This window comes from Oryzias latipes, chromosome 22, assembly GCF_002234675.1.
Source record: "Oryzias latipes chromosome 22, ASM223467v1".
Classification (NCBI taxonomy): domain Eukaryota; kingdom Metazoa; phylum Chordata; class Actinopteri; order Beloniformes; family Adrianichthyidae; genus Oryzias; species Oryzias latipes.
Genome location: NC_019880.2, coordinates 23,178,428 through 23,190,585, shown reverse-complemented (window position 1 = coordinate 23,190,585; position 12,158 = coordinate 23,178,428). Strand labels below are relative to the sequence as shown.

General features: G+C 42.2%; 1 protein-coding gene across 6 annotated transcripts in view; it reads right to left on the bottom strand.

Moving 5' to 3' along the window:
* esr2 (estrogen receptor 2) overlaps positions 1 to 12,158 on the bottom strand; it is an 83,549-nt gene that overhangs the window by 13,173 nt on the left and 58,218 nt on the right. For all 6 annotated transcript variants that reach the window (XM_020713362.2, XM_020713365.2, NM_001128512.1 and 3 more), the window contains 1 exon segment: positions 5,688 to 5,821. In XM_020713362.2, the coding sequence (XP_020569021.1) occupies positions 5,688 to 5,821 (134 nt within the window).

Below are 12,158 nucleotides of genomic sequence, written 5' to 3'. Positions count from 1 at the left end.
ATTATTGCTTTTTGTATTATTCTATATTCTTTTATCTTTACTGCTGTGGCAATGCACAAATTTCCCACTTATGGGATCATTAACCCTTGTGCTATCCTAGGCACTTTAACGTTGGGAGTTGGGTCATTTAGACCCACTAGACAGTGCGCTGAACCTTTTTTCTTCAATGATTTGTGATCTTCACTGGTGTCCATGGATTACATGAAATCTTTCCACCTTTATCCACCTTCGTCATGGTAGGGAGAACACGTCAATGTAAGGGGGGGGGGGGGTCATCTAAGATAGCACAAGGGTTAAAGTACTTCTGATTCCGATTCTGAAAAATGGGAAAATTCGTACGTGGTGGCTCTCACAAAATATCGCTGTCATAGACCACTGTGAGCCCATAGGGTGGAAATGGTTGTGCATTATTTTTTTTTATTTTCTACGAGCATGGTGTGGGCGACAGGTTGAAGCAAACACTTACACACCATATAAGTAAGGGTGAAGCTGGTGAGCTGCACGCTTGTCGTATGGATTGTTCTTTTTTTTTTTTTACACACCCAAATCCTGTGCACTGCACAAAAGGCCTGGAAGTGTAGTCCATGTGATAAGTGCGTGCAGTCTTACTGTCAGAAATGAGGGAATTAGACAATCAGAGTGTCGTTTGTGTGGTCTTCCTAGAGGCACATGCATATCTTGTGCACACCCCATGCGTGCAGCATTTACAGGAGATCAACAAGGAGCCAGGAGTCGCACCTTACTAACGGCAAGAATGCAGAATAAAAACACCGTACGACAGCATGCGCTGTACGTGATGAGTCCATGTAACTTACACTATCCTTACAAATATTTCACAATACATTTGCCACATGCACAAAGATTGTTTGTTCCATTTTCATGATGTCCTCCTTGAGGTGTCAGCAAAAGCCCCAAGGAGGACATCTGCACTCCCTTGAGATGCAACCACTCCACGGGCTGAGAAAACCCAGAAACCCGCAGCATGTCACTGAGGCTGCTGCACTCACCAAATGAAAAACCGCAAAAATGGACAGAAAATCTCCATCGTGGTAAAAAAAAAAAAAAAAAAAAGGGAATCGCTGTCCTTTCAGAGCGCTGAATAAACATGTTTTATTTATTTATTTGAGGTTTCATTTTAAAACTTTCACATTACAAGAGGTGTAATTGTAACAGGGTGAACTGTTTTTATTGTTTTTGTTTGTGTTTTTTTAAATCCTGAGGCCCCTGAAGGGGTCACCTAATTGCAGCCGGATTGGACACAGGTGTGCACTGGGGGGCGTGCCAATGAGACTGCTTTTAAGGAACAGTGGGACATGAGGAAAGGGGCTCCAGTACAGATCAGAGAGGGACGACCTGCGAGTCGGACAGGCGAGCGCAGGCCTGCAGCAGAGAGCAGCTGAGCCAGGAGCCAGACAGCGGTCAGAGGGGGAAGCGACGTTGGAACGCAGAGGGGGTGTGGTTTTGACCCCCCCCGTCTTCGAGCGGGGTACCCCTCTGTTGTTTTTTTACCTCTGTTTTCGGGTAACCACGGGGAAATTTTATGTAGTGCCAGTGCCATATTTTTAATATTGCTTGCTATTTATTATTTTACCGATTGCATGTTTTAGTGGTTTTATTGAGCCTGGTGTTTTAGGTTTTTTGTAGGTCTTTCTCTCTGGGTTTGTCGGTGTTTTTTTTTTTTTTTTTTTAAAGAGAGGCTCCTGGCTCCAAAAAAAGGACAGAGCAAAACGGGGGGTCACAGGAGGGAGATGAAAATCTTCAACACTCATGTTACTGTTTTTGATTGAATTTCATATCTGTCCGGCCTTTTTATTCCCATCCCCTTAAACTAACTGCTAAGAGGTGTAATAAATGCCTGTGTGTGTGTGTGTGTGCGTGTGTTTGTTGTCTTGTATATTTTATGTTCTTCAATGTTTTTGATATATGTAAAGTTTGCTCGACTTAATCTGTCGGTATTTGCTTGTTTTTTTGTTGACGACCCCCTTGTAAACGAGATGACACATCTCAAGGGGCTCATCCTACAAACAAATGTAAAAAATGGGATTTTTATTTTTATTTTTTTATTTTTTTTTGGGGGGGGGGGGGGGGGGGTAAAACCATGAAGCAGCATAAAGCAAGGAAGACCCGCCCCACTCTCCAGGCAGCCACCCACCCAACCCACGGTTTGTCCAGGAGAGAGCGAGGCAGGGGCCGGCCACCCCCGCCCAGGAGGGGGACGCCCAATAGAAGTGGAGGTCCACAAACATGGCCCGACCAGGCTCACCAACAGTTGGAATTTTGGAGATGGCCAGCGCTCAAGGGCAAGGACAAGAGCCCCCACCACAGGGACACGGACACCCCCTGGCTTAGATGTGATGTGATCTCCTGCTCATTGTCTTGCCACAGAACTCAGGGATCCCTCTACCTGTGTGGAGAGAGGACTGCTGGGTCCAGGAACCCAGCACCCAAGGGACAGATGGTCAGAGGTCCCACCTTACTTGTGTAATGTTTGTGTGAATGTGTGTTTGTGTGTGTATTTGAGTGTATATTTCTGAGGGTTAAAGGATGTGTGTGCAGTTAAAAGTGGCGAGAAGGGCGCTGAGAGGATCTCCTGATTAATCACAGTGATGTCCGAGCACCCCCCCCCTCTACTAAGAGTGCTACATGTCTAAGGTGCAATAAAATCCGAGGGGAGGGGCCCATTTCCATACGGCAACCATGGCAACCACTGCCAAGGAGCTCCTCCCCCCAAGATGCATCGCAGGCAGACACCCCCCCCCCCCCCCATCACCCTAATAAGTGATTACACAAGGAAGAGGGTAAGTCAGGGACAGCTGGTAGACTGTCCCCCGTGGTGAAACAGCCGTCCCCAAGCCCCCCCCAATGGGTCCATGACTCCTCAGCCCAGGGGTCCTATCGCCCGAAGCGCAGACCCCCCAGGCCCCACACCCCCCATCTCACACAAAGAGAGAGGAGCCCAGAAATCCCCACCCCCCCAGACCCTGCGCCCATGGTAAGTGTCACCCAGAGCAACCGCGAGGCTCAGGAGTGTGTTGGATTTTTCTGGTACGGACATAAATTATTTGAGTAATTAGATATAGTTACAGCCAAAAGGTTACATATGTAAGCGTCCAAAGTTCTGTTCGGGTTAGCCCACCTCTCTTTTTCCTTCTGGAGCACAAACTCACCCCTCAGTGTGGTGCCAAATGTAAAGAGGACACAAGTTTTTTAATGAGTTCATGGTCTGAACTACTAAAACATCTAAATTTAACATCTGGACAAAAAAGGTTACTCCCAGAATTCATCTGTTAAATGGGCAGACATGATCTATTTTTCCATGTCTGCTTTCAATTTAACACACGCAGCAGTATTTACTAAATATAAAGCAGGTTGTTCAGTGTATATATGTAGGTCTAAAAGCCAGGTGCAAACTGACAACTTTGGCACAAATGACAGCAGTCACTGTTTCAGCTCGAAGACGATAAATGGAAACAAAAAGCCATCCATCATTTCATCCATCCATCTAAACTCATTTGGCCATGTGCAGTCACAGGGATACTGGAGCCTACCCTCTACTGACAGGTGGAGGCAGAATACACCCAACGCAGGTAGACAACCACACACATTCACAACGACGGGACAATTTAGTCAACCTATTAAGCATGTTTTTAGACTGTGGGCAGAGAACACCCACACAAGTGCTGGCAGAACAGACTCTTCCTGGAAGGGGCAGCTCCTCACTTTGTGATGTCACAATGTGAGAACCCACTGGTTTTTGTGGATTGGGAGGGGCTGCAGCTCAGAGCGCAGGTCTTTAGAGGAATATTGAGAAATGAATGGATCAAAATACCAATTTGGGGTTGTTGTTTTTTTGTGAGGAATGAAGATCATAAAACACTTATAAGCACATAAAAGTTCATTTAGCTTGTGTGGGTTTTCAAGCAAAAAAGCAAACTCCATACAGATGGGACCCAGGCAGGATTTGAAGCACAACCTTACTGTGAGAAGCGAGCGCTTACCACTAAACCCCTATAACTTGTGTTCATTTAGATATTTTGACTTGCCAGAAGCAAAGATGATTGAGGTCATCGCATTTCAAGTGTTACTTTTGGATGAGTTTGGGGCTGGTATCGCATTGGTCAGGATAGCTGCATCCCATCTTTAGCCCTCTTGCGAGGGCGCTGTTGTCCATCATTAGTGCAGACTCAGGATGACCAGCTGTTCAGGATGTGCTGCAACTCTACAATTTGTTAAGCTTCCTTCTCTAAAGCGACGTTAACCATAACATAACCATCTTTAGCTTCATCCATGAGCATTTTGCATTTGTTCCAGAACTGCTTCATTCCTAGCACTTATTCTTACCTCTCCTGTGCAATCCGCAGAGCAAATCCCCATTTAGAAATGGCATATTTTGGCTTGATTCATCAGCATTACACCTCAGAGACATACATTTAACCCTTGTGCTATCCTTTGGGGTCCAGGTGACCCCACCCTTACATTGACGTGATTTCCCTACCATGACAAAGGTGGATAAAGGTGAAGAGGATTTCATGTAATCCATGGACACCAGTGAAGATCACAAATCATTGAAGAAAAAAGGTTCAGAGCACTGTCTAGTGGGTCTGGATGACCCAAGTCCTAATGTTAATGCGCCTAGGATACCACAAGGGTTACACCATCACTTTCTTGCTTTTTAAAAGCCAATTACTTGCAAAAAGGACTCAAATCTCTACAAGGGAGAAAGGGACACGCCTGGATACATGAGGACTGATAAAGCATACTGTCCATGACAGAGACTTTAGAGGGTTTCAGGTTGGAGCACAGACTGCAGAAGGGGGGAAGAAAATGTCACGTCTTGATTGTGTGGCCAGATTAAAAAAACAAAACAAAACATGGGTCTCTGATATTGTTCAGCGGGCCGGACCCAACATGGAGGCGGGCCGGGTCCAGCCCACGGGCCGTAGTTTGCCCACCCCTGCTCTAGAAGATATGTTGACAAGAATCGTAGCAAAAACATGTGCTAATCATCTCTGTTTTTAGGTTAGTTTCTGCTCAATTTCCCTGTAGTGCTTTATTAAGGCTGAGGTTGAAATAATGCAGCTTTCTTTTTTTGGAGCTGTTCCAAATTTACCACTGACAAGAAATTTTACAGACAAACTGGTGGTTCGTGAGGCTAAGAAGAGTCGCCATTTACAGGAATGATTTTTCTGTGGGAAAAATTAGCTTTTTGACCCGCAGCCCTTTGATCCTCTACAAAATTCTGATCAATTCCCTTGTGCATTTTAAACTCTTTGCTAGATAAAAAATAATTTGCTTTAATCAGTAACCAGTTAAAAAAAATTTTAACCTAAAGCTTTGTTTAAGTAAGTATGTGAGATACGAGTAATCAGTAATTAACCCTCTAACTTTCTGACCCCACTCCCAACGTGCCTTGGAGGCGCTGAACCTTTGTTCTTCAATGATTTGTGATCTTCACTGGTGTCCATGATTTACATGAAATCTTTCCACCTTTATCCACTTTTGTCATGGTAGGGAGAACACGTCAATGTAAGGGTGGGGTCATCTGGACCCCACAAGATAGCACAGGAGGTAAACATCAACAAAGTAGACAGACAAGTTTGTCTAGGTTACATAAGAACTGGTTTTGGTCGCATAGGAGAGAGCAGCATTTCCCTTCCAGACTGCTGGTGTGCATCTGTGTGACTCACTGGAGTTGAGGAGGATCATGGCCTTCAGGCAGACGTACTCCTCCCTCTGCAGCTTGAGCTCACGAAACCTAGAGGTGGCCGCCAGCAGCATGTCAAAAATCTCCATGATGCCCTCCACACACTGTCCCTCCTCCCTGAAGAGACACACAGCAGACAGGGCTATGAAGAAAAATGGCTGCACAAAAAAGATCAGAGGATGTGTGGAGAGAAAAAGAGTGGTAAAGCAACAGGAAGGCTAAAAGTCACACAAAGGCAGCAAAAGGCATTGAGAGTCATCATCAAACAAAACATTTGTGTAACATTTCTGTAAAAACTGAATAACAATCACATTGGATTTATTGGAGTTATAGTTCAAATGTAGTAAAAGTTATACTTTTACTGAGAGAATTGTACTGGCTCTATTAATCCAAACTGTTTTGACCACAAAGCAAAATTCACAGAAATTTCTACCACTTGATGTACCCCATTACTCATTTTTGTTTTACTTCATGGCTGTTATTTTGTTTTATAAGTGCAGTTTTACAACATTCGTACTCAACCTTCAACTCCATTATGTTTGATGCTTTAAAGGGCCTAAATCATGCTATTCTTAAGCATTTCAGAGTGAACTATATTCATATACTGTATATGATGATATATTACCTTTGGGACACTAAAGAACACATTTTTTATGAAAAAGCTTATTTTCTCTGCTAATTTTCCTACCTAGAAGACGACTCTATGGCTCCGCCTTTCGCTCCTTGTGGGTGCCGCCCATTTTATGACGTTTTTAATTTTTTTTAAATGGTTTATTTCAAGCAATCAAATAAGAAGAATACACAAAAACATTACAATCATCAGTTATACATTCATATAATGATGTATCTAACTAAGGGTAGTTAGACATAAAATTAAATATTGCTTGAAACGGAGTGGAAGGAAGCGAATTTATATAATCCCACCCCTGTGGGATTATATAAATTCGCTGATTTAGAACTGGTGCGGACCAGGGGAATCCGACTGTTTAATTAAAACAAAGCCTTTAATATAAACAAAGCATGTCATATAATCCCAATCCCACACATTTAAATTCAAAGACAAATATAGGAACTTTAAAGGAAGTAAGCTAGGAAATGAAATCCTAACACAGATGGGATGCGGTTTAATTCTAATAAATCTAATATCCTTTGTCTGTTTTTGGCAGGTCATTTAAATGTGTGAAAGAGAATATTTTTAATTCAAAATAAATGTATCTTTTTTTTATATAAGTAGCCTAATTTAAAAATATATATTTCTGTTTTTAACTACTAAGCATATCTACTAAGAGAACAGAAAGTATTTGTAAGAGCAAGACTTTAAAGAAAAAATGCTAATATGTGGACTCATTCACACTTTTAAAACCTTTCTACGTTCAACATGTGTAAATATAAAGTAGGTTATGAAACATATTGAATCTGATGAAATTACAAATATTTATGTTAAAAATGATCCAAAAACAAACAGGATTTTCCTCTGCAGAGTACATAACAGGCTGATTCAGATTGCACTCATTTGCACATTTTAAAATGGGAAGTTTAAATGTTCTTGTCATTGTGGCATGTTTGACATACGGTATTGCGCAATACCACACGTTTGATTATTATTGCCTTATCAGAGTGGACGTTTGACTTATATGGAGCTGCAGATAATGTGGATAAACCTATTTCAAGTTTTTCAACCTATCTTTACACCTAGATTTTAAACAGAAGTTAGAGATTTCTTTAAACACGACTGTTTGTGTGTAAATCAGACCATTAATAAAGTTCCTTAGTAGCCTATAGAGTTCCAGGCCCTGTTAAACCGAAGTTAAGATCCAAACAACACTTGGAAGGACATATTATCCTCTATGAGGGTTTTTCAACTTATGATGAGCCACATTTTTTACACTGACAAAATATTAGGGCACGCCAAATTCACAACCCAATTACAATCTACAGCATAACACAGAAGGGTTTTACAATATATATATATATATATATATATATATATATATATATATATATATATACACAGTGAGGTCAATAAGTATTTGATCACCCTGTGATTTAGCAAGTTCTCCCACTTAGAAAACATGGAGGGGTCTAAATTTTCATTTTAGGTGCATTTCCACAGTGAGAGACAGAATCTGAAGAAACATTCAGAAATCACGTTGTTCGATTTTTTTTAAAACAATTTATTTGTATATAACTGTGACAAATAAGTATTTGATCACTTGAGTTAAACAACGTTAGTATTTGGTACAGAAGCCTTTGTTAACAATTACAGAGGTCAGACGGTTCCTCTAGTTCTTCACTAGGTTTCTACAAAGCAGGGATTTTGGCCCACTCCTCCATACAGATCTTCTCTAGATCTGTCAGGGTTCGGGGCTGTCGCTGAGCAACAGGGAGTTTCAGCTCCCTCCGAAGATTCTCTATTGGATTTAGGTCTGGAGACTGGCTAGGCCACTCAAGAACCTTGATATGCTTCTTATGGAGCCACTCCTTGGTTTTCTTGGCTGTGTGCTTCGGGTCATTGTCATGCTGAAAGACCCAGCCACGACCCATCTTCAATGCTCTGACTGAGGTAAGGAGGTTTTTGCCCAATATCTCACAATACAGAGCCGCGTTCATCCTCTCCTTAATACAGTGCAGTCGTCCTGTCCCCTGTGCAGAAAAACACCCCCAGAGCATGATGCTTCCACCCCCGTGCTTCACTGTAGGTATGGTGTTCTTGGGATGATGCTCCTCCTTCTTCCTCCTCCAAACACGCCGAATGGAGTTGAGACCAAAAAGTCTGACCACAAGACTTTCTCCCATGACTCCTCTGGATCATCAAGATGGTCATTAGCAAACTTCAGACGGGCCTTGACATGGGCGGACTTCAGCAGGGGAACCTTCCGTGCGATACATGATTATAAACAATGACGTTTTAATGTATTACTTATAATAGCCTTGGAAACGGTGGTCCCAGCTCTCTTCCGGTCATTGACCAGCTCCTCTCGTGTGGCCCTAGGCTAATTTTTTACCTTCTTTAGCATCATCGATACCCCATGAGGTGAGATCTTGTGAGGGGCCCCAGTCCGAGGGACATTGACGGTCATCATTAGCCCCTTCCATTTTCTGACAATTTCTCCAACAGTTGTTCTTTTCTCACCAAGCTGCTTGGCATTGGCCCGTAGCCACTTCCAGCTTTGTGAAGGTCTACAATTTTGTCTCTTGTGTCTTTTGACAGCTCTTTGGTTTTGACCATGTTGGTAGTTAGACTTCTGACTGATTGTGGGCTGCACAGGTGCCTTTATGCAAGCAAAAACCTCAAACAGGTGCCACTAATTTAGAATCATGAGCAGAGTGGAGTTGAACTATTTAAAAGCAGAACAGCAGGTCTTTGCTTATCAGAAATCTATCTGATAATCAAGTGATCAAATACCTATTTGTCACAGTAATATACAAATAAATTGTTTAAAAAAATTTTACAACGTGATTTCTGAATGTTTCTTCAGATTCTGTCTCTCAATGTGGAAATGCACCTATGATGAAAAATTTAGACCCCTCCATGTTTTCTAAGTGGGAGAACTTGCTAAATCACAGGGTGATCAAATACTTATTGACCTCACTGTATGTGTGTGTGTGTGTGTGTAAAAAATGTGTATTTGGACAACCTTCCTGGCAGGTATAGAAGAAAGACAGAAAAAGCTCTTCCCCAACAGCTCTAAGTCTGTCTGCTTTTAGTTTTTAACACAGTCAGGCCTAAAAAGCACAGCTCACACAGACATGTCATGGAAAACGGGAGCAATGTCAAAATAGCTTTGCTGGCCAGCCTGGGAAACTCCTTGGCAGCAGTCAACCGATCATAAAAATTTAGCTTTAAATCACAATATTTTTTCAGTTCAACGACTTTCTTATGCTTCTGTAAAGTTCCATCCTTTCCCATAACTGATCCTGAGCTTTATGGGTCCCTGAGAACATTCTGTCTTTTCAATGTGTGACTGTCACCTTGCACATAGCAACGGTGTTGACGTGCAGGTTCTCGGAGTGGTCACATGTCAAGGTTGCCACCCCGCACATGTTCCTGGATCTCCACCTTTTAAATGCAATCTTTTAATTTTATCAGTCCTTTCAAGCAGGCTTTCATTTTAACCTTGTATCTGGGCAGAGATATTGACAAAAAAGTAATAAAAGTTACATGTGAGGAAGAGAGGGTAGTGCGAAGGGTCTTGTCTTAGAAACCACATTAGATTTAGGTCAGTGCCATGGGATTCAAACCAGGGTTTTACAGCACGCCAGTCCTACACCCAGCCAACCGAGTTCCACGATGTTGGTGGATCACTCATGTAACATGTACAAAAACTGACTTTTGAACATTCCTGGATGAAGGAGAACAGGATCCAGTTGTTTGTCATTTCAAAAATGGAAGCAAACCAAACAAAACAATGAAGTACCACTAAATTATACAGTGGAGAATTAAAGTGTTTGACAGTCACAGATTCAAATAAAAAAAGGGGAAGTTTGTAATTTCCATCAGAAACAGAGATTGATTGACGAGGACGTGTTTAGATGTTCTGGAGGGGAAGTTCGACATCGTCTGGAACCTTGTTGATGCCTGTTCTGTTGAGGGTAAAAGTAAAACTTCACATTACAGTTTATTTTATTTAATCCATCCAAGCTAAAACTAATGAAGTATATGAATGGTTTTTAATGATTGCTTTGCTAGGAACAGATTAAAAATCTTTGTGAAGACCTGGGAGAGCTAGTTGGCCCAGACCCGCAGAACCTTCCCAGGAACTCCATTAGGTCCAGCCGCTTTCCTGGGGTTTACCTGCTGAACATCCGTGCCACGTCCTGTGTCTGCACAGTCAGGGGTTCGGAGCTGGAAGCAAAGTGAGGCTGAGGTGATGAGACTTCAGACTGCAGTGGTGAGGTCTCGAAGCGCAAGAAGAACGCATTCAGCTCTTCCACTAGTGCAGCGCTGGAGTGTGCCTTGGTGCTGGTCTGTCCCCTGAAGTTGGTCAGCTGATGTAGTCCCTGCCACACCTGCCGAGGGTTGTTGTTGGAGAGGTGGTCCTCTATTTTCCTTTTGTAATCCAACTTGGCCTTCCTGATCTCTCTCCTCAGGTCGGCTCTGGCGGTCCTGTACGGATCCTTGTTACCTGACCTAAAGGCAGTGTCACGGTCTTTTAGTAGTAGCCTAACCTCTTTGGTCATCCAGGATTTTTGGTTTGGGAAGACCCGGATGCGTTTCACTTCCGTGACAGTCCCCATTCGGAAGGTGATGTATTCCATCACGGCCTCTGTGAATACTGTCAGGTCCTGGTGTTCAAAAATACTCCAGTCAGTGTGTTCAAAGCAGTCTTGGAGCAGGAAGAGTGCATCCTCGGGCCAAGTTGTGACGGCCTTGAAGAGTGAGGTTGAGTTCCTTCTCAGAAGTGTGTAAGCAGGGGTTAAGAGCAGAGAGAGGTGATCTGACTGATCTAGGTGTGGAAGCTGAGTGGCTTTGTATGCATGTTTAATGTTTGTGTAAACATGATCTAAGGTATTTTTCCCTCTGGTTGGACACTTAACATGTTGGTAAAAGTTAGCCAAGACAGACTTCAGGTTGGCCTGATAAAAGTCCCCAGCTATTACATGAAAACCGTCAGGGTGAATCCTCTGTAGTCGGTGTATTGTGTCTGTTAGCAGTTAGAGAGCCATGCTAGCGTTAGCATCGGGCAGTATGTAAACATCTGTGATTAGCACGGCTGGTAGCTCTCTGGGTAGAGAGCTACCATTTCCGGTAGTCCATTTCCGTTTTGGATTGTTCGTTTCTCCTTTAGAATCTCTGATGCAGCCTTCATGCTCAGATACCGTGTCGCTCTCATCATCATTTTCATCAGACAGTGAAACCTCCTTCATGTCCTGTAAAAAAAACCTTGCATTGCAGACCCTAAGTCCCCAAGAAGAGATTCAAGTGATGAAATTTCTCATTCATTAAATTAAAATACATGTATTAGATTTCATTTAAATGGCATTGGATTCAAACTGAAATGGTTAATATTCCAAGTGACATTCGACATCTTTCAGCAATTTTAGAATTCGTTTTTCAAATGTAAATTTCTGTTTTTGTTTTATTGTGGTCTCAAGTCATAATTTATAAGTTGGAAATATAATGGACTACCAAATTTAAGTGGCTGATAAATTAATAACTGGATACATTTTTCAAGTCTAAAAATTGTGTATGGAAATCTCCATATATTCCAAAATGTGTGTGAGCTACATTTTAAAAGGGCAGGATACAGTGTACAATACTGAAAAATACTGGTAGTCTTTCAAATTAGATTGTCATCAACATTGTGGGGATAAAAAAAATAAAAAATACTTTCAAATTGGCACCAATGGGTCCTGCTCTGTTTTTCCAATTTGTTTTTCAATTAACAATGCACATTTCTGCAACTAACCTCCGCTCGGTAACTCTGATTTAATGTCCGTGCATATATATATA